General features: G+C 46.9%; 1 protein-coding gene across 1 annotated transcript in view; it reads right to left on the reverse strand.

Annotated features, from left to right (window-relative positions):
- Positions 1-3,012: 3,012 nt before the first annotated feature.
- The window catches only part of RAB11FIP3 (RAB11 family interacting protein 3), a 174,676-nt gene continuing 155,057 nt past the window's right edge, over positions 3,013-22,631 (reverse strand). The window contains exons 17-20 of the mRNA XM_082261081.1: positions 22,090-22,245; positions 16,642-16,782; positions 5,437-5,546; positions 3,013-3,793 (exon numbers count right to left, since the gene is read on the reverse strand). Coding sequence (XP_082117207.1) covers positions 3,748-3,793; positions 5,437-5,546; positions 16,642-16,782; positions 22,090-22,245 — 453 coding nt within the window. The 3' untranslated portion in view covers positions 3,013-3,747. The remainder of the gene's footprint in view (positions 3,794-5,436; positions 5,547-16,641; positions 16,783-22,089; positions 22,246-22,631) is intronic.

A 22,631-nucleotide genomic window follows, 5' to 3' on the forward strand; every position in this document is an offset into this window, starting at 1 on the left:
CACGGCGCTTACAGAAGGGCCCCATTTATTGGATGGGTTGTGCTCGGCAGATGTAGCATCAGAGATTTATAACCCCTAGTGTGAACAAGCCCTTACAGTGAATGTGAACCCAAAATTTTAGTTTTAGTATGTTTGACATCACACTTTCCTTAAACATTTTTTTGTGTATTGCTAATTGATTAGAAAGTTCCTTAGCTGAAGATCCTGTCAGTAACAGCACTTCCTGTTGCAGGCTGGCAACACGAAGGAGTCCATTTATATATATAAAAAAAAAAGTTGCATAGCTATTCGTCCAGCGAAATGGCATGTACATTCATTCTGTGCAAACTAACCAGGAGTTGTGAGAATGGGGCAAAATCGAATGTTCTCTTCTGCTCAAATGTTCTTCAGGTATTATAGGTAGTACTAAAGACAGGTTCAATTATGACGGAGTGAATTGGGAAAATACTGCATTATGGCCTCTAGATGGAGCAGAGGATCATAGGAAATAAATACATCTTGGTAAGAAGAGGTACAATGTAACAATTCTATGATACACTGAAGGGAATTCGTGAATGAAAGGCAATCCTGGAGTGGCAATGTTTACATGTATTTGCCAATTCCCTCTTGCATTCTCTAGAATTGTTGCATTGCATTATGTTGTTACATAAATACACCCCTAAGCTACCATTTCACAATTAGAAGAAGTATTGTCAGCCTGCTGTTCAAGCCCCTTCAGTGAGCCATTGAGCTGCTTTTCTGATACACTTGATCCGCAGCTCATTGGCCAACTAAAGGAACGCACACTGTATCCTGACAAAATTGCTACTAATTGTAAGGCTAAGCAGTGTCAACCTGCAATAGGAAGTGCTTCTACTGATGGGATAAACTATAAAACAGATAGAATAGGAAATGCTTAACCTCTTTATGACCGCCTAACACATGCTTTACCACCCACATGCCACAAATGTGTTGCTGGGCGCCCAATGTTTCTGTGCTGTGAAAGACAGCTCTTGGCCCCCGCTAATGATCGGTGGCCAGTGGGACCTGCTTCCAATCATGTGACCACTGTGACAGCCAATCACAGTGGTCACATGATCGGCTGATCTTTCCCACCCCCTGGTGTTCAGAACTTTTTAAAGGGATGCAAGGGCAGGCAGGAAGGGGTTAATGAAATCCCGTCATCAGACCATTTATTTCAACAACAATCTTCCCATAAGATTATATGGACATTTCATGTATTTTATGCTGGCTATTTACCTGTAAAAGCCTCCCCTGTATACACATCTAAAAGCCCTGAGACTGCTGCTGGGTGCCACCATCTTGGATGTGAAGTCAGCAGCCCCAGCAGCACTCATGTGACACTCCTCCCCTGACAGCTACATAAAAGGTTAGAGAGATGGAGGAGCTGGGCCAGCACAGGCAGTAATTAGACACTTCCAGAAGAGGAGAGGGATAGGATGTGCATGGTAGAAGGGGGCTGTGCTAGGAAATTGACTTTCATGAAGTAGTCAAATTTTTTTTAGCATGTTTAGAGGTAACATTACAAGTGAATTAAAAATGATTATGAAATGGGAAAAACACTGCAAGTAAGTATGTAAAATACTTTTTTTCGTGCTTTTACCTGCAATTTTTTTTTTAATCTGGTGACAGGGTCCCTTTAGGAAAGCTGTATACAGGGAGGCATTATGCCAAACATACTGAAAACAAATTTTTAGGGATTACATCCACTTTAATCCTTTCCAGCCTGCTCCAGCGTCCCTTAAAAAAGTAATGAACGCTGGGTGTCAGGAAAGATCAGACCTTCATGTGACCACTGTGATTGGCTGTCACAGTAGTCACATGATCCAGAGCCAGTCCCGCCAGCTACGATCATTAGTGGGGACCAACAGCTCGGTCTCTGTGCTGGGAGGGTGCAGTGAGCGTGCTCTCCGCATGGAAACATCAGCCACCCAGTAACGCATATGTGCGGATATGTGTGGGGGTGTTAAAGCCCACCCTTTAGTCGCAGCACATGTATTAGGAGTTAAAGGATATGCAAATACTTTATGACAGCATTTAAACAGTTATTGAAAAAGTTTGCGCATATTTAAGCTAATTTTGCATTGAGTCGTCTCCGACCAACTCCCAAGCTGCGTATTTCCAGCACAGTGAAACGGAACCCATTCCGCTTCACTGCAAGCAATGATGCTTGATCTGAACTAGTACACAGCCTGGGAATCAGAGTGGCAGCTTCCGGCGGAGGCTTCTCACAAGGGCTTCCTTACAAATTTCCTTTACAGAACTTCCAATTGTAAAAATGCATCTGTTTTGACATTAAGCCATTAATAAATATTTCCAGACAACATTTCCATCACCCTTCTTTGTAACAGGAAAGCGAAATAAATACAAATCGGACACCCTGCAAAATTATGCATTTGAGCCAACCAATTCTACCATATCAAGCCAATGGACTGCACAATTCATGCAGGAGCAGGGCAGGGAAGGCTCCCATTACATGGTGGGACCTGAGTTTTATCTTCTATAATGGGCAGTTAAGACACACCTGGTCACTATAAAATAATTTCTTCCATATAGAAAGGGGTGGGGGATATAGTAAAATATAATAGCATTATTAAATGTGGTCACTTTGAGGGCTCACTCAGCCCAGCATTGAAATTTTTAGCTGTGTGCGGTCCCTGGCAAGTTAAATCCCATCTGGGTATGGAGAAGAATGTGGCTCAATCCATGTGACAGCACTGAGCCAAATACCACCAGCGTTTGTAGCTTACAAAGGGGTTGCGGCAGCTGATTGGAGTGGCGGGCGAGCAAAGGAAGGGTGATCGTCTGGGGACAGGGTATTAAAGAGAACATGTTTTTTTGTTTTTTATATAAGCCGTGTGCTGATTCAACCTGCCAATGGCCACACAAAGCTGAAAAAAACAGCTATGGGCTGAATTGGTCTTTAAACAGGTCTTTAGTGGAGTTCTTACTTAAGAATGGTGTCTTCGCTATACACCAAAACTCACAAGGATGCTACGATCTTACATAGAATGAATGCGAAACAAACGATTTATTAACAACATTACTGCTGGATTCCTCTGTGCTGCTGTTGCAAACAGGTCACATGTGCACCAACACCGTATATACATTTGTGCATTGACGCAATATATACATAAACATACATCAATCAACCGCCTTCAAGTCTGTGGTCCATTCGGAGTTAGGTCCTTCACTAAGGAGTGGATGCTATACATTCGGATTTTTAGCAAGAACTGGGCTCTGCCCATGAGTACATAAAGCGGGGGGTGCAGGAGGCTTCACTACACTTGTTATACATTCCTTTAAGTCCAGGGAAATTCTACATAGGCCGTGATGATCCCTCGGGCAACAAGTGGAGTCTGAAACCTGGCAGAATCCCTCAATGCACTCATCAGATGCGGCTTAAACAAGACAGGGTTCAGGTGCACAGCAGGATTCCCTGTGCAGGTTGATCATCACACCACCTTCACAGAGTGCGCTAGGCTGAGCCTGAGCGCATTCAGGGGTGGCCAGCATGAATGAGATCACATCTGCCTCCTCTGCATCCTGGATCATGGGCAGAGCTTCAACCTCCTTCCAGAACTCGCTGGAGAGTTAATGGATCCTGCAAGAGCAAGAACAGCATAGGATGTCAATTTTCTTCCATCACAGCGAATCTCATGTATCTGTGTGCAAGAGAAGAATGATGTGTGACCCATAGAAACCCCGATTCCAAACATTGTTTTCACAGAGACTGTAGGATTTCAATTAGAATCTGGATACTATAGGCAATATAGTTTTTCCTTTGCAGAATCTGTAAAATAAGGCCTAAAGTCAATTACTGCATTGAGAACAAATGATTCTCATGAATATGGTATGGCTTTTCTTGGGACAGGAGAGAGAAATGTGGAAAGGGACTGAAGGAGGATTAAAGGATGGATGAGAAGCATAAAAGAGATAGGAGAGAGAGAGTGCAGGAGGAAAGAGCGCAGAAAGGAAAAGAGAGCCCAAGAAAAGTTAAGAGAGAGCAAACGAAAAGGGGGGGGGGGGGGGGAGAGAGAGAGCATAGGAGAAGGGAAAAAAGAGAGCACAAGGGAAGGGAGAGAAAGAAAAGCCAGAGAGTGTGGGAGAAAGCCCGAGAGTGTGGGAGAAAGCCCGAGAGTGTGGGAGAAAGCCCGAGAGTGTGGGAGAAAGCCCGAGAGTGTGGGAGAAAGCCCGAGAGTGTGGGAGAAAGCCCGAGAGTGTGGGAGAAAGCCCGAGAGTGTGGGAGAGAGGGAGCCCAAGAGAAGGGGAGAGAGGGAGCCCAAGAGAAGGAGAGAGAGAGCAGGGCAAGGAGAGGGAGAGAGAGAAAGCAGGGCAAGGAGAGGGAGAGAGAGAGAAAGCAGGGCAAGGAGAGGGAGAGAGAGAGAGAGAGAGAGAGAGAGAGAGAGAAAGCAGGGCAAGGAGAGGGAGAGAGAGAGAGAGAGAGAAACCAGGAGAGGGAGGGATAGAGAGAGAGAGAGAGAGAGAGAGAGAGAGAGAGAGAGAGAGAGAGAGAGAGAGAGAGAAAGCAGGAGAGGGAGAGAGAGAGAGAAAGAGAGAGAAAGCAGGAGAGAGAGAGAGAGAGAGAGAGAGAGAGCAGGGCAAGGAGAGAGAGAGAGAGAAAGCAGGGCAAGGAGAGAGAGAGAGAGAGAGAGAGAGAGAGAAAGCAGGGGAAGGAGAGGGAGGGAGAGAGAGAGAGAGATAAAGCAGGGCAAGGAGAGGGAGAGAGAGAGGGAGAGAGAGGGAAAGGGAGAGAGGGGGAGAGAGAGAGAGGGGGAGAGAAAGGGAAAAGGGGGGATAGAAAGAGACAGGGAGAGAGAGGGGGGGGGAGAGAGAAAGGGACAAGGGGGGGATAAAAAGAGAGAAAGGGACAAGAGGGGGGAAAGAAAGAGAAAGAAAGAGACAAGAGGGGGGATAGAAAGAGAGAAAGAAAGAGACAAGAGGGGGGATAGAAAGAGAGAGAGAAAGAGAAAAGGGACAAGGGGGATAGAAAGAGAGAGAAAAGGGACGAGGGGGGATAGAAAGAGAGAGCGAGAAAAGGGACGAGGGGGGATAGAAAGAGAGAGAAAGGGACAAGGCGGTAGAAAGAGAGAGAGAAAAGGGACAAGGGAGAGAGAGAAAAGGGACAAGGGAGAGAGAGAAAAGGGACAAGGGAGAGAGAGAAAAGGGACAAGAGAGAGAGAGAGAGAGAAAGCAGGGCAAGGGGGAAGAGTGAGAGAATGAGAAAGGGGGACAAAGGGAGAGAGAGGGAGATAAGGAAAGAAAGATAGAGAGTGGTAGAAGGAAGAGATATAGGAAGACAGATGTAAAACACACAAATGAGTTTTTGGAAAGGGAGCACACCACCAGATATATGGAACAAATGTGGGATAGAGAAAAAAAATGTACATTTATCTTTGTGCAAACCTGTGTACTATTGTTCTGCCCAAAACTTACTTTACTTCCAGAATGGCTGGGTTGGTTTCCATAATGGCTACAATGATACGGTCGATATAGTCCTGTAAGCGGAGGTTGATCTCCTCTTGTTTGTGAATAGCCTCCATAAGCTGTAATGTAGGATACATTTAAACAATGTAATGAGGTCAGGGATTCAGTCAAGGCCCGCACTGTGCAGACATGAGGGCCATACACATGATGTGGATACAGGATATGAAATGTTTCAAGCTTCAGATAAGAGATCATTTGTATCAATTCATGACACAAAAGGGATTATGATGAGGAAAAGCAGTCTTGTAGGGAGAATAGATGGAGACTGATGATGTGTACATTGCAGTGTAATCAGTATGTGATGCACAAAAAGGCTGAGGAGGGGATCAGAAAATAGGAATATAGGAATATAATGTACAACAGTAGTATGGTAAGCTGAATGTACAATGCAGTGTACAAATAAAGAGTATACAATGCGGGGAATACAAGTATATGAATAGCAAAGTGTATACAAGTAAAGCACAGCATAGAGTTGGACACTGAAGAGTATATAAACGTACAGCTCATTTTATACAGTGGAGCATTGCAGAGTATATAACATACAGCACGTTGTGTATCAAATGAACCAGTATGGTGTAATTAATGCATAATGACATAGGTGCATTAAAACCAGCTATTGGTTCAAAAATATGAACTGGACAATAAAAGGCAAATGTACAGTTCATGGAATTTAATGGAAAGGGTCTAATGTACATTTAATGTGAAGTGAACTTTAAAGGGACAATTTACAATACAATAAAAGCTTGGATTGCGAGCATAATTAGTTCCAGAAACATGCTTGTAATCCAATCACTCTTATATCAAAGCAAAATTCCCCATAAGAAATAATAGGATAAAATCAATTTCTCTGATGTTCATTGACGGACACAGCTCCTGATCTTCTTAACCATTGGGTTATACTGCCCCCTACAGGAGAATGACACTAGGCAGAAAAAAAGTCTGGCTATGCCTATGGGCAGTCCCAGGGGGTATACTCCCTCTCTCTGCTATAGGCACTCAGTTTAGTTACAAGCAGTGTCAGAAGAATTACAACTCCACAGAGGGGTGGGTGCTGTGTCCATCAGTGAAAATCAGAGATATGGATTTTACGGTGAGTCAAAAATACTATTTTCTCTTTTGTTCATTGATGGACACAGCTCCTGATCTTCTTAACCACTGGGACGACCCAAAGCAGTGTTAAATATGAGGGGTGGTAACAGCGAAAAAGAAATTCCCAAGGGTAACTATAGCCAACCAGGTTAACAGGATCTCAACCAAAACAACTGGAGCTCACCTGAAAAAACAATACACCCTCAAAGAGGACCAGCTCCTCTAAACAGCAGCCTGCAAAAAAAACTTTGCGGCCAAAAGGAAGCATCCCCAGATGCAAACATATCCACTTTATAGAACTTTATGAAAGTGTGCACAGATGACCAGGAGGCCGCCTTGCAAACCTGTGTCACAGACGCCTGATGACGGAAAGCCCAGGAGGCACTGAGCGCCCGAGTAGAATGCGCCATGACAAGGAAAGGAGGAACCTGGCCCTGGATGGAAAAGATTTGAACCATTTTCTGTCTGATCCATCTGGAAATGGCTGCAGAGGAAAAGGACAACCCTTTCCTGAGGCTCATCCGTGAGCACAAAAAGTGAGTGACTTCCTAAAAGACTCCATAGCTGCCAGGTACACCCTAATTGCCCGGTCCACATTCAAGGCATGCAAAGCAATTTCCTTTGGATGTGTTGGCTGGGACACAGGGAAGGCAACACAATGTCTTCATTCAAATGAAAATCAGAGACAACCTTAGGAAGGAAACGACGGACAGGGGTGAGGAACCACCTAATCACTGTGAACCACCAGTAAGGTGAACGACAGGATAACGTTGCCAATTCAGGCACCCTGTGCGCAGAGGTGAAAGTCACCAAAAAGGCCACCTTCTAGGACAGCGTAAGCAGGGGAATCTCGCGAAGATTCTCAAAAAAAGAGGCTTCTGGAGGACTGAGAGCACCAAATCGAGGCCCCAAGGTGGCAACGGAAACTGCACTGGAGGGGTAAAGTGCCTAACTCCCTGAAGAAAAGTACACACCAGGGAATATGTGGCCAAGGGCCGTTGAAGTAAGACCGCTAAGGCCGACACCTGACCCTTGATAGCACTCAAGGCCAGTTTCTGCTCAACCTCCCTTTGAAGGAAGGTCAAGATTCGGGCCACCGAACAAGAGCGAGGACGAACCCCAAGAGACTCACACCACGCAATGTACGTCTTCCACGTACAATGGTAGATCTTCCTAGAAGTAGGTTTCCTAGCTATTAACAGCGTTGGAAACACAGACAAACCTCTATCCATCAGCACCTGGCGTTCAACAGTCAAGCCATCAAAGCCAGGGACTGTAAAGCATGATGAAACATTGGTTTCATGGTCCTTGGGACAGCAGATCCTCTCTGAGAGGAAGCTTCCAAGGATTGTCGGCGACCAGTCGCACCAGATCGGCGTACCAATCCCAGCAAGGCCAGTCCGGGGCCACTAAGATGACTGGAATCCCTTCTGCTTCTATCCTGTGTAGAAGTCTTGGCAGAAGCTTGAGAGGAGGGAAGGCATAAAATCAGACGATACTGACCCCCACGGGTCCACTGATGAAACACCTCAGGATGAAGGGACCACTTCCCTTGGTCCAACGGCTGCCAACTGAGGTAATCCGCCTTTTCCACCCCGCAAATGTGTACGGCACAGAGAGGGCTGCAACAAACCGTTCTGCCCACCTTAGAATGCAGAGCAGCCAGGATATTTCTTGTGCCCCCTGGTGACTGACATAAGCCACGGCCGTGGCATTGTCCGAAAAAATATGCACTGGACATCCCTGAAGACATTCCTTACAATGTTCCAGGCACAGTCTGATCGCTCGGAGTTCCAAGACATTGATCAGTAGTCTGGACTCTTCGAATGTTTAGAGTCCTTGAGCAGAATATTTGCTGAGAATGCCTCCCCAACCAGACAGACTGGCATCTGTGGTGTCCAATTCAAGGGGAGGAAGGATTGGCACAGGCGAAGCATCGAAGAACGAAGCCATCATATCAGGGACTCTTTTGCTCCCCAGCTCAGCCGGTTCCGCTTGTCCAGAGACTGCGGATTCTTGTCCCATTTGGCCAGAACCTCCCTTGCAGGGATCTTGTATGGAACTATGCAAACAGAACCGCCTTGAAGGTAGACACCATCAGGCCCAGCACCCGCATGCAAGTCCAGACCGTGACAATCTGCTGGACAGCAGGAGACAAATTGCAGCCTGTAGTTTCTGGAGTTTGTCCAGAGGAAGGAGCATTCTGGCTAATGCCGAGTCCAGAGTCAGACCCAGATAGTCCAGCTTTGTGAACGGAACCAGAGAAGACTTATGAAAATTCAGCCAAACTCCCTCAAGCTCGAATAGCGATTTCCAGGTTTTCCACCAGAGCAGTAGGAGACTCCGCTCGCAGCAGGAGGATGTCCAAGTAGCCCAGTACCGCAATCTCCCAGTGGCACTGGGGCCAACACTTTCGTGAAGACCCAAGGAGCAGAGGCAAAATCAAAAAGTAACGCCACAAACTGATAATGCTCCTCTCCCACGGCAAAGCGGAGGAAGCGCTGGAGACGGACAAATATTGGAATGTGAAGGTAAGCGTCCTTGATGTCGATGGAGGCAAGAAAATCCCCCTGATGCAGGGAAGTCACCACCATGCGAACGAACTCCATTCTGAACTTCTGCAACCCACAAGCAGTTCAGTGCCTTGAGGTCCAGAATTGGACGCACCTTGCCTTCCTTCCTAGGGACTCTGAACCGGCTTGAGTAAACCCCCCTGAAAACGTTCCTGAAGTCGGCACCGCCCAAAAAGAGCCTGTGAGCGGACCAGGAACAGAAGGAAGAACCTTGCTGGAGGGATAAGAACGAAACTCGATCTTGTAGCCGGACTGAATGACCTCATGGACCCATTTGTTCTTTTACCAGGGGAGTCCATGGGTCCGGGAACCAGTGAAGACGTCCCTCCCACCCCAGATACAGGTGAGGGCGCACCTTCCCGCCGAAGGGGCCTTGTCGGGAGGTATGGAGAAGCCCGCACTAGACTTGCCAGACCAAGTTGCTTGGATCTTCCAGAGGAGGCCTCGAAGGGCTCTGATCCCTTGTCAGTCAACCCTGAGGGACGAAACAATTTCTTATGAGCCGAGAAGGAGGGCCCACGTCTATGATGAGGGTTCTTGCCCTTAGTAGCCTGCGGAAATAAGATTCTCTTACCCCCTCCTGTGAGACCTTTAATAATGTCATCCAGGGTAGCACCAAAACAGGCAATCTCCTAGAAAGGAAAAATCAGTCAAGGCCTTTTTAGAAGTCTGGTCCGCAGACCAGCATTTGAGCCAAAAGACACGCCAAAGGACCATTGCCGAAACAGAGAGCCGAGGCACTAGGGAAACCGCATCCAAAGAGGCATCACAGATAAACTGCAGCCCCTGGACCAGCTGGTCCGCTAGCTCAGCAAAGGCAGGGGGGAGCTACTCCCTCTCCATGTCACGGCGTAAAAGCTTAGCCCATTCGGTCAGAGTCTGCGACACCAGGGCAATGGTGAAAATTGGCTTCAGTGCCGAACCAGCCAGGGTGTACAAATTTTGGGCCACAGCCTCCGCCGTCCTGTCAGCTGGGTCGCTAAAGGCTGGGGACTCTTTAACCGGAATCATGGTTACCTTGTTTAATCTGGAAACTGGAGGGTCCACCACCAGTGGAACAGTCCACTTCTTAAGAAGGGATTCCTCATAGGGGTATCCCCTAGCAACTCGCTTAGGGACCACAAGGGGACGCTTTAATCGTCCCCACTCTTTAGTGACAATTTTGTAAAAATAGGAGGTGAAAGGGAACTCCTTTGCCACTCTGTATGGCTTCTGAGTGCCAAAAGGGAGCCTGTGCCTCAGTCACAGCGGCAGCTGCGTCCACCAGCGCCTTTTCGTGTGCAGTTGCAGAAGCGGAGGAATAGTCTTCACTATCTGTGGATTCAGGCAGCGTGGTCGCACAGACCCAGCAGGGTGACCTACGTCCGCGGTGGCCGAATCAGATTCAGGATCTAAGAAAGATGAGGCAAGGGAAGGCGGGGGGGTGCTTTATGTCAGCCCGTCACCCAAAAGCCACCTCTGCCTGGGACACAAGGGACTCCATGACCGCCATCAGTGCATCGATGGATGGGACCTGGAGGGCCCCAGATAGGGGATCAGGTGGGGAGATGTACTCCAAGACTCCATGAATCACCAGGGGGACCCCACAAAAGGGACAACCCCCAACTCTCTGGCAGCACCACCCGGTTGCCAGACACAGAGCACCAATCGATCCTCATCAGAGAGGGAGAGGACCCCACCAGACTCACCACCCCGCAGAAACCAGGCACCGCAGCCACCAGGAGAACCTGCACTGCACGTGCGGCGATCAGAAAATTAAAGGATTCAGGAGTCAGCACCAGGGGATGAGGCGGGGCTCCCACCGCCAAAATCACCATCCAGATGGCTCCACTGACATGGCAGCTACTATTTTCAATGGTAAACCACCGCAAAATGGCCGCAGGACTACACAAACATGGCCGCCGTGCATGGAGCACACAGGCTACAAGAAAATATTGGCCCAAGCGCCACCACGAGGCTCCCAGGGACCGAGGAGGGATCCCTAGGCCTCAGGACGCCCAAGCAGGAACCCCAACAGGTACATCCCCCCCCCCCCCCAATCGCTGGCCCCACTTTTTTTCTTTAATGCAGTGAAATGTATTCCTTCCAAAGAAATTGCGTTTGAAAGAACGCTGCGCAAATACCGCGTGACTAAAAATATTGCAATGACCTCCATTTTATTCTCCAGAGTCTTTGCTAAAATAAATACCTGGATTTTTGTACTACCATAAAATCCTTTTCTCTGAGGTTCACTGACAGACACAGCTCCATGTCTTCTAGACCAGTGGTCCTCAACTCCGGTCCTCAGGGCCCACTAACAGGCCAGATTTTAAGTATTACCTTGGGGAGATGCAGACTAGAATACTGCAATCACTGATCCGCAAATGATATCACCTGGGATGTATTTCAGTTATCTTGCAAATCTGGCCTGTTAGTGGGCCCTGTAGGCCAGGGTTGAGGACCACTGTTCTAGACCATTGGGGCTTATGCTGCTCTCTTCAGAAGTAGGACTGGGTGGAAACAATTTTGGGTATGCCCCTGAGGCAGTCCCAGAGGGTATACCATCACTTCCTGCTATAGGACTTCAGTTTGTAACAAGCAGTGTCAGAAGAATACATAACTCAACCCAACAGAGGGGCAGGTGCTGTGTCTGTCAAAGAACCTCAGAGAAAAGGATTTTACGGTAAGACACAAATCCAGTTTTCTCTTTTGTTCACTGACAGACACAGCTCCATGTCTTTTAGACCAATCGGGATGTCCTAAAGCAGTGTCAATATGAGGGGTGGGAAAAACACAGCAAGAGATATAATTCCCAACAAGGCTAAACATAGCCAACCAGTTAAAACAGCAGCTCAACCAGGAACAACTGGAGCTCACCACCATGAAAAAATGCAACCTCAAGAGGCGGGAACGCCGCATCCAAAGATGCAAGTACATCCACCTTATAAAACGTTGTAAATGTGTGTACAGACGACCACGTAGCCGCCTTGCACACCTGAACTACTGAAGCCTGATGACAGAAGGCCCAGGAGGCACTAGGCATCCTTGTAGAATGTGCCTTGAAAGGGAAAGGAGGAACCTGACCCTTAATAGAATAGGCCTGCACCACCATCTGCCTGAGCCACCTGGAAATGGTCGCAGCAGATGCGGCCTGCCCCTTGCGAGGTCCATCAGTAAGAACAAAGAATCAGATTTCTGAATTGGCTCAGTCACCGCCAGGTACACCTGAATAGCCCTTACCACATCCAAGGAATGTAAAGCAATTTTTTTAGGATGTTTTGGCTTCGGACATAAGGACGATAACACAATATCTTCATTCAAATGAAACCCAGAGAAAACCTTAGGAAGGAATGCCTGACAGGGTCGCAACACCACTTTGTCCCTATGAATCACCAGGTAGGGTGACCGACAGGACAACTTAGCCAACTCCGACACCCTACGTGCAGAAGTAATAGGGACTAAAAAGGCCACTTTCTGCAACAAAGTGAGCAAAGGAAGTTCACAAATGTTTTCAAAAGGCAACTTTTGAAGTACCAACAGTACCAAATTGAGATACCATGGAGGTACAAGGGATCGCACCGAAGGAGCCAGATGGCTAACTCAGTGCAAAAACGTGTGAACCAAGGACTTCGCAGCCAAAGGCCTTTGGAAAAAAATGGCCAAGGCGGAGATCTGGCCCTTGGTGGTGCCCAGAGCCAAACGATCTACACCTAGTTGTAGAAACTCCAACGGGCGAAACACAGAAAAGGAATGGTGAGAACCCCCCCCAGGGTCACACCAAGTAATGTACGCCTTTCAAACGCTATGATAAACTTTCCTGTAAGTAGATTTCCGAGCTTTTAACTAAGTAGGAATCTGACAGTCCTCTGTCCTTTAGCACCTGGCTTTTAATAGCCAGTCCGTTAAAGCCAGCGTCTGTAAAGCAGGATGGAAGATTGGTCCCTGAGACAGAAGATCTTCCCTGAGAGGAATTTTCCAAGGAAAGTCTGCTACCAACCTTACCAGGCCTGCTTACCAGAACCAGTGAGGCCAATCTGGTGCCACCAGAATGACTGGAATTCCTTCTACGACGATTCTGCGTAGCGGTCTCGACAGAAGTTGTGTTGGAAGAAAGGCGTAAATCAGACAATACTACCCCAAGAGGCCACTAGTGCGTCTGCGGCGTCAGGTCGGAGGATCCCGAGACCTTGACACGAACCTCTGCACCTTCCTGTTGAGATCAATCAATTGGCAGACTGGACTGCTCTCGAGTCCAAACACTTTGGGCCGAGTACACAACTCCCCACCTGGCATTTGTGGTGATCACAGTCCAATACAGGGGAAGAAAGGATTTTCCCAGGCGAAGCGCCGGTAACGGAGCCACCATAGTAGAGACCCCCCCCCTCACACCCCGACTCAACATGATTAGGTTGTCCAATGACAGCGGAACCCTTTTTCCATTTGGCCAGAATCTTTTTTTTCCAGAGGTCTGTTATGGAACTGAGCAAACAGAACCACCTTAAAAAGGTGGAAACCATCAGGCTCAGCACTTGCATGCAAGTCCTGAGCGACGACCAACGGTTGGACAACAGGAGCCGAATCGCATCCTGTAGCTTCAAAAGTTTCGCCTGTGGAAGAAACACCCGGGCCGACTGAGTCCAGCGTCAGAACCAAGTAGTCCTTGATGATTTCTTCCATAGAAGCACCGAACAAACAGTCACCTACAAAAGGTAGATTAGTCAGTACCTTTTTAGAAGCCTGGTCAGGCCGACCAGTACTTCAACCATATCATGCAGCGAAGAATCACAGCTGTCACAGATACCCTGCTGGCCAAGGGGGCCGAATCCAAAGATGCATCACAAATGTACTGTAACCCCTGGATCAACTGATCAGCCAGCTCAGGAGGGTGTTTACCCCCTTCCAGATCCTGGCGTAAAATTGTTCATTCTGTTAAAGTCTGGGATACCAAGGTGATAGTAAATACCGGCCACTACATTGAACCTGCCACGGTGAAAAGATACTGGACCAGAGCCTCAGCTCTCTTGTCCACAGGATCCTGACCCGAGTCCACTGACGGTGGAACTGTAAGTTTCTTCAGGAGAGACTCCTCAAAAGGATATCTACTAGCGAAACGCTTAGGTATTCCAACCATGCGTTTCGGGGAACCCCACCAACTAGTGACAATCTCATCAAAATAGGCAGGAAAGGGAAACAACGTTGTCACCTTGGAAGATTTACGGGTGCCAAACTATACCGGAGTCCCCCAACTTAAAGGTTTCCCGCACTGACACAATTAAGGCCTCCACCAGCGCCTTTTCATGTGCAGCTTCGGAGGAGTAGGATTCGTCCTCACTATTAGAGCATTCAGCGTGCGTGGACGCAGACCGCAGCGGCCACATCCACCTCAGACTCTGTCCAGCTGTTGAATGTAGTTCACACAGGAACAGGTTGATTGTGTTCTGATAGTGAAGAATCTGAACTATTTTATGATTGTGTTCACACAAAAACAAAAATAATAAAAAATAAAAAATTCCATTTAAAAAGGAAAGAATGCCAGGACAGCAGATCCCAGCAGAGAGCCAGACTAGGCAGAAAAACTGAAGTCCTATAGCAGGAAGTGATTGCATACCCTCCTCTGGGACTGCCTCAGGGGCGTACCCAAAATTGTTTGCGCCTAGTCCTACTCCTAAAGAGAGAGCAGCATAAAGCCCCAATGGTCTAGAAGACATAGAGCTGTGTCAATCAGTGAACGAAAGAGAAATTTATAATGTTTGGTTGGGGGTTCCAATTCATTTTCTAGCTAAAAGTACTGGTTTTAACTGGTAAACAACAGGTGTCAGAAATAGGCCTGCTCCTTAAGTGGTTAAAAGGCACTTTTAAGAATGCAGGCAACTGGGGTAAAGCTGTCCACAAAGACCATCCTCCTCACCGTCTGCTCTAACTGCTGTCAGTCTGCAGTTGTTACCAGGAAGACTACCCTGCAGTTGAGCGATCTGAAAGCGAGGCTTGAATCGCTCGTGGAGTGCAGTATGGAAGGGATAATGTTGATGGTGGTGCGGAGGACAGTCTATGTGTACAGCTTTACCCCAGATGACTGCATACTTAGATGTAGCTGTTTTAATTACCAACCATGTGAGTTGCTAAATGTTGTACCTTCATTAACCACTTGCCGAGCAGCCGACATAGTTTTACAGTGGCAGGTCGGCTCTTTTACGCGAGACGACGTACATGTACGTCGTTTCGTGTAGAAGTTAGTGTGGACACGTGCACGCTGATTGGCTAGAGGGGGAGCCAATCAGCAGGTCCGGCGGCCGCAATGTTCACCAGGCAGCCGCGATCGCTCCCCGTGGAGACAGAACAGCGGTCTGCTGATGTAAACACGACAGATCGCTGTTCTGTGAGTGATGAACAGAGGAATCCTGTGGTCCTCCTATTTAGGAACACAGGTCTCTGTGTTCATCCAGTGAGCACATCCCCACACAGTTAGAAAGCGTCCCCTAGGCACAGATTTAACCCTTTGATCGCCCTTGGTGTTAACCCCTTCCCTGCCAGTGTCATTAGTACAGTAACAGTGCATTTTTATAGCACTGATTACTGTAGTAATGTCACTGGTCCCCCCAAAAGTGTCAAAAATTTCAGTTAGGTGTCCGATCTGTCCACCACAATGTCGCAGTTCCACTAAAAATCGCAGATCGCCGCCATTACTAGTAAAAAAAAAAAAAAACGGACATAAAGTTTGTAGACGCGATAAACTTTTGCGCAAACCTACCAATATAAACTTATTGGGATTTTTTTTTTACCAAAAATTTGTAGCAGAATACATATTGGCTTAAAATGATAAAAAAAAAAAAAAAAAAAAAAAAACAATTTTTTTCATGTTTTATAGCAAAAAGTAAAAAATATTAGTTTTTTTTTTTTTTTTCCAGAATTGTCAATCTTACCAATGGTGACAGTAACAAACTGTGTGGAGCCAGGCTCTATATAAAAATTGTATTGAACACCCAGGAAGCTTGCCCCTTTCTAGGGATTCTGCAAAAATAAGATGACAGCCTGGCCCAGCATCTCCTTTCCCCTAGCCCTGCTGTTTAAGTTAGCTAGAATAAGATCCCGTTCACACAGGGGCGACCTGTGAAGTCGCGGTGCACAGGCGCGACATGCACGGACTTCATATCATTGAAGTCAATGCAGGTCGCCTCCAGGTCGCCCCAAAGTAGTACAGGACCCTTTTTCTAAGTCGGAGCGACTTGCGTCGCTCCTATTAGAACGGGTCCTGTGCTAATCAATGGCGAGCGACCCACCGCGACTTGTCAGGCGACCAAGTTGCCTGACAAGTCGCGCTAGTGTGAATGGGGACTAAATCCATAAATCTAACCTCTGGAACATACAGCATACCATTCATAAAGGTAGCTCCAAATATGAAATTGTAGCTAATGGTTCTGGAGGAACAAAGGGATGGGATATCACCCTATTGTACTATATTGCATTCCAAGCTTGATTGGAGATCTCCCAGTATGACCAATCTACTTCTCCTTACCTCATCTCTAGAGACGCTGCTGATCTCTGCAGCCAGAGAGTCGGAGAATGTAGTGGAGAACAAGTTTTTGGCTCCCTGGATGCTAAGATTGATAATCTGTCCGTTCAGTTCTTCATTCTGCTCCTTGAGGGCTCGTTGTTCCTGCAGAGAAAGAACAAAGAGACAAATAGACCACTGAGTGTCAGGACAGCAGGTGACAGATGGACGGCATACATGCAGAGTGAATAAGTGCTCGGCTTCTTCTACGGCTTATGTGGAAAAACACAGAATGCTAAGCTTGTGTTAAAGTTCTGCTGTGAAAACTGAGCTCAAGGCAAATGGCTAAATACACGCACGGGAACAGTCTCATCAACCAAAGGATTATGAATTCTGATCAGCCACTTCTGTGATTCATACAGCTTTACCAGACAGCATAGCAGGGAGGGTCACAACACATGCTCTGTTGGAGTTAAAGGTCAACTCCAGGCTTCAGACCCTCCCCAGTGGCTCCTCTACCCTCAATGCTGTACATTTTTTTTTTATAACTTCTTTTTCCAGATGCCTTCGGGCAGGTCACATGGCATGAGGAGTCTTTTTATGATCTCTTCCAGCTTCTGCTGATCCTCAATGATGCAGAAAGTACTGCTCTCTGCATCATTACACTGAGTGCAGGGCATCCTGATGACGCCCCTCTTCTAGGGTGGGACCATAATGTTCTGCACTCACAGTATGTCCCAAAAGGCTTAAGACATACGTACAGGTAGAGCTGTATGAAGTATAGTGGTGGAAAAAAACAATTGCAGGACACAGCACCATAGACGGGGTGAGTATTGCATACAGAACTGCATTTTTTTTTTTAAAGGATAGGTTCACCTTTGGACAAAAAATAATGTAGCACCCTACAGGTGGGTGCTAAGTAAATGTATAGTGGGCCTTGTCTGCCTAACAGCATGGCCATGATTTCTTTTGGTTAGGGTGTCATGGTTTCCAGGTGTGCCTGCTGAAGGGGAAGTTTCCCCACTGGCTCCTGTGAGAGGCTTCTCATAGGGTAGTGGAGGAAGCCCAATCAGGGGGCACATTCAAGTTTGTAACTACCCCAGAAGGCAGATTATGCTGCAAAGGATTCTGGGAGTGGGTATAAGTTTGGGGGAACCGCGTGACCTGGCGTTTTTGGCGGGAGCAGAGTCCCAGGAGGAAGAGAATGGCTGTCTCTCCTCCTGTTTGAGGAAGAGGATGTCTCGGGGTGCCCCCCAAGAATCCAGAGAGTGCGGAGTTGAGCTGAGGGGATCCGGTGTGCAGAGAACCAGCGGAGAGCGAGAGGAGTCCAGTCCCAGGAAAGCCTACACAGGTCGTGAGTACTGAGGATTGCCCCTGGGGGTCTGCCTGAAGAGTCAGAGGGGACCACTCCGGAGGAGGTTCTGGGATCCAGTGTCAGCTAGCTGTAAAGGGGTACCTAGGTTGAGGACCCTGAGGCTCGGTTCACACTATTGCGATGCGGGAAGGCTGCGAATTCGCAGCCTGTTCCCGCATCGCACACGCACCCCCGGCAGTTCACACTGCCATATGCGATCCGCTGGGGGTGTCAATGTAATCTTAACGACACCCCCAGTTTGATCGCATATCGCAGTGCGATCGTGCAGTTCGCACAGGATCGGATCGCACAAGTGTGAACCGCTGTGCGATCCGATCCTGATGCGGCAGCAAAAATGCCTCCTGTGCGTCTTTGCTGCGGGTGCGGTGCGAATTTAGCCATACAAACTGTATGGCTAAACTCGCACCGCACAGCTGATCGCATGTCATGTCGGAGCAGTGCGCTCCGACATGACATGCGAACCCGGCACACGCAGAAGTGTGAACCGGCTCTCAAGCTACAGAGGGGGTACATAGTCAGTGGACCCTGAAGAGCTAAAAGTGTAAAGGGGGCGCCTGCGGTTTGGGCCCTGAATTGTGCAGAGTACCAGTTGAGAGTTGCAGCCATACAGTAATTCACAGCAAGCTACCTCAAGCCAGTGCCAGGCTGGAGAGGGTGGTCAGTGACTTTGCAGTGCAGCAGTGTCAGTAGTTCTATGCTCCACAGTCCTGAGTCTTCTGGACCTAGAGTCGAGGATTCAGCACTTCTGTCAAGTTACAGTGTGTTCTAAGCGTCAGTGAGCGCTGGCTAGTGTCGGCTGGTGTCAAGGCAGCGTTAACAGACATTTTCTGGATAAAGTCCCAAATTGTATCTAGTTAATCCTAAAGGAGTATCCTACTCATTCCCTTCTCCCATCCCCTTTATCTACAATAAAACCACAAAATAAAGATGCCGGGGTTGTCAATGTCTCAGTTCTCACACCCAGGGTCGCAGCTCACATGGGCTGGAGAGGTAACCGGTAACAATGGCAGACCCACATCAGGCCCAATGCCTGGAAATTCCACTCATTTTCGTAACTTTAGATGTATGTAACCCACTTTAAAACGACTTTTACCAATGGAAACTTTTTTTTTTTTTGCTAGTAAATACCTTAATTTCTGCTTTATTCCTCCTCTCCTCACTTCCGGGTCCGATCGGCGATGACGTCATTCGGCGATTCGCAGTGTGTGCTGGGATGTATTCCATTCCAGAAATCTCGCAATATTACCCAGGAGCTGATCTGTACTGTGTGTATTCAGGAAGTGACCTGCCCCACCTCCGCCCCCGCCTCCTCTCAGTGAGTTGTACTGTATGCATTGTATTCAGGACGTGCTCTGCCCCGCCTCCGCCCCGCCTCCTCTCAGTGAGCTCAGTAAGGATATAATGCTTTCAGTCCTCGCTCACTGAGAGGAGGCAGGGTGGAAGCGGGGCAGAGAACGGCCTGAATACAATGCATACAGTACAACTCACTGAGAGGAGGCGGGGCGGAGGCGGGGCAGGCACGGCTCAGTACAGCTCAGCTCCTGGGTAATACTGCGAGATTTCTGGAATGGAATACATCCCAGCACACACTGCGAATCGCCGAATGACGTCATCGCCGATCAGACCCGGAAGTGACGAGAGGAGGAATAAAGCAGAAATTAAGGTATTTACTAGCAAAAAAAAAAAAAAAAGTTTCCATTGGTAAAAGACGTTTTAAAGGGGATTACATACATCTATGTAATCCAACCTATTAAAAATGGGTGGAACTCCGCTGTTTTGTTTTGGGAGCCTGTAAAGCATTGCACCAGCAGGTCCCCTGCAGGCCTGTCAGTGTTTCTGCCTGCTCGTACCTCGTACCATTCTGACAGGAGGAATCAAGGAACTACCACAATGCCACAGTAGTTCATTGAGAACTACAAGCCGACAGCTGCTGAGGCTAAAGGGAGTTGTAGTTTTCCATTCACAGAACAGAGTTTTTTTCTTTTTTAAATTGTGACAGCTAACAGGGGGAGAACATGTAACAGGTTATGAAAGGTGAACTTTAAGTAATGCTGAATTGAGCAATTTTGAAATATGCTGTATTTACCATTTTACTTTGTAGACTATATTTTGGCCTAAATTTATGAAGAAATAAAATATTGCAAACAAATTATCCAACAGAAACTAACCTAACTATACCAAATTTTTGGTATTTTATTTTGTTTATATATCATACAATAAAAAAAACCCAGTGGTGATTAAAAAAAAAAAAACCCAAAAGAAAGCTCTATTTGTATGCAAAAAATATATAGATTTCATTTGAGTACAGAGTTACATGATTGAACAATTTTCATTTAAAGTAGCACAGTGCTGAATACCGAAGAATGGCCTGGTCATGAAGGGGGGAGGAAACCTTCTGGAGGTCAAGTGGTTTAAACCAAATTAAAATTAGTTCAATGCCAGGCTTTTATCCACTTGCCGACCACCGCAAGTAGATATACTGCGGCGGTCAGCCCCTCACAGGCAAAGTGACGTAGAGGTACGTCACTAGCCTGTGAGGCTCTGGGGAGCGACGCGCGCTGCCGGATGCACGCTCCCGCTCGGTCACAGACCCCCCCACGCGTGTGCCCGGTGGATCCGATGTCTGCCGGGCACTCGCGATCGTCTGTTACACTGGGAGAAAGGCAGGCGGCTAATGTAAACAAGCCGCCTGTCATTCTCCCCTGTGTAAGAATAGTGATCATACGGTTCTACTATGTAGGACCGTTGATCACTGTTCTTACAGCTCAAGTCACAGCCAATCACAGTTAGAAACACGCCCCTAGGGACACACTTAACCCCTCCCTCTCAAAAAAAGTTAACCCCTTCACTGCCAGTGTCATTTTTACAGTAACAGTGCATATGTATAGCACTGATTACTGTAGTAATGTCACTGGTAACCCCAAAAGTGTCAAAAATGTCAGTCAAGGGTCCGATATGTCCGCCGCAATCCCGCAAAAAAAAAAAAAAACGCAGATCGCCGCCATTAAGCGTTAACAAAAAAAAAAACAACAAAAATTACAAAAATCTTTCCCTTAGATAGTAAACGCAATAACTTTTGCACAAACCAATCAAAATACGCTTTTTGCGATTTTCTTTACCAAAAATATGTAGCATAAAACAAATTGACCTAAAATGTTAAAAAATTTCGATTTTTACATTTTTTTTGGGGGAATTTCATATAAAAAAAATGTGAAAAATATTGTTATTTTGCAAAATTGACGCTCTTTTTTTGTTTATAGCGCATGATCAAAAAAATCGAACAGGTGATCAAATACCACCAAAAAAAAGCTCTGTTTGTGGGAAAAAAAGGACGTCAAATTCGTTTAGGTACAGCGTCGCACGACCGCGCAATTGTCCGTTCAAGTCACGCAGTGCCGAATCGCAAAATAGGCCCTGGTCAGGAAGGGGGTAAAATCTTCCGGGGCTTAAGTAGTTAAAGACTAAGTTCACCTTTTGGGAAATAAAAATGTGCATTTATTATTTTTTTTTCGCCCCAGGAGCCTGTAAAGCGTTGCACCCTTGATCAGTGGATCAGGTGCAATGTCAAGCCCCTGCAGACAAGCCCTTGCAGCTTTCAGCCCATACCTCCGATACAGGCCGACTGTTTATAAGTTGCAGGGTTTGTGAATGAACTTTAAGAGTGCTCATCAGCACCCCACCCTCGCAGTTTATTGAGAACTACAAGATATCAGCCGCAATGGATGACAGTACTTGTAGTTCTCTCATTTACAGATCGCTGTGAATGAATGATGTGGCTGTGGGTGGAGCCTCACACAGGCTAGCTATTTTCAAAATGAGACAAGGGGTGTGGGGGAGAAGATCACCTGCATGCTGTCATGGGGGGTCAGTGGTGTAGAGGGCAGGTCTGGAGAATATTACACATTACACTCGAATTATGGGTGTGACATGTAACATGCTCTGAAAGGTAAACTTATCCTTTGAGAATACAGTGGAGTAACAGTGCGACAGCAATACACTAATAAATCAAACCTGCTCACTGTGCTCTCTTCTCCTGTCAGCAAATTTGCATGCATGGATATCTTGAGATTGATCATTTAAACATAATCTCGAATTACCTGTTTAAGTCGTCGGACCTCTTGTTCTAGCTCAGCCTCTCTGGTGCGGCTGTTGTATTCCTGCAGGGCAGCGCTGTTTCCAAGCCCCATCTTCTGTTCCATTTCAAGACGTATGAGCTGCATTTGTTCAAGCTCCCGCCGCAGCTCCTCTATGATCTAATAAACCAAAGGTTATATAGATAATGCTTGACATTTTTTATCGTTCTCCCTTTACTGTTTGATGGATGATTTTGCAATTTTCTCTGCTGAACTCAATATATAACATAAGCCTGATCTTCTCATACCTCGTCTTGTACTTGGCCCCCTTTCAAAACTGAGATTTCCCTAAATGCAGAAAACTCTGGCTGTGTTTGCACTATGCTGGTTCTTTGTATCTAATAATAAAAGTAGTGCAAGATATACTTCTGCAATTGCGCACAGGATGAAGAATTATAAAACTAATTATAAATAAATATGATATAAAAGAACGACACGTCAAAAAAAAAACATGACCCCTGGTGACGTCAGACGCCTGCTGACAAAACGCGTCGGGACTGAAATAC

This window comes from Pelophylax lessonae (genome assembly GCF_965119305.1).
Source record: "Pelophylax lessonae genome assembly, chromosome: 6".
NCBI classification, from domain to species: domain Eukaryota; kingdom Metazoa; phylum Chordata; class Amphibia; order Anura; family Ranidae; genus Pelophylax; species Pelophylax lessonae.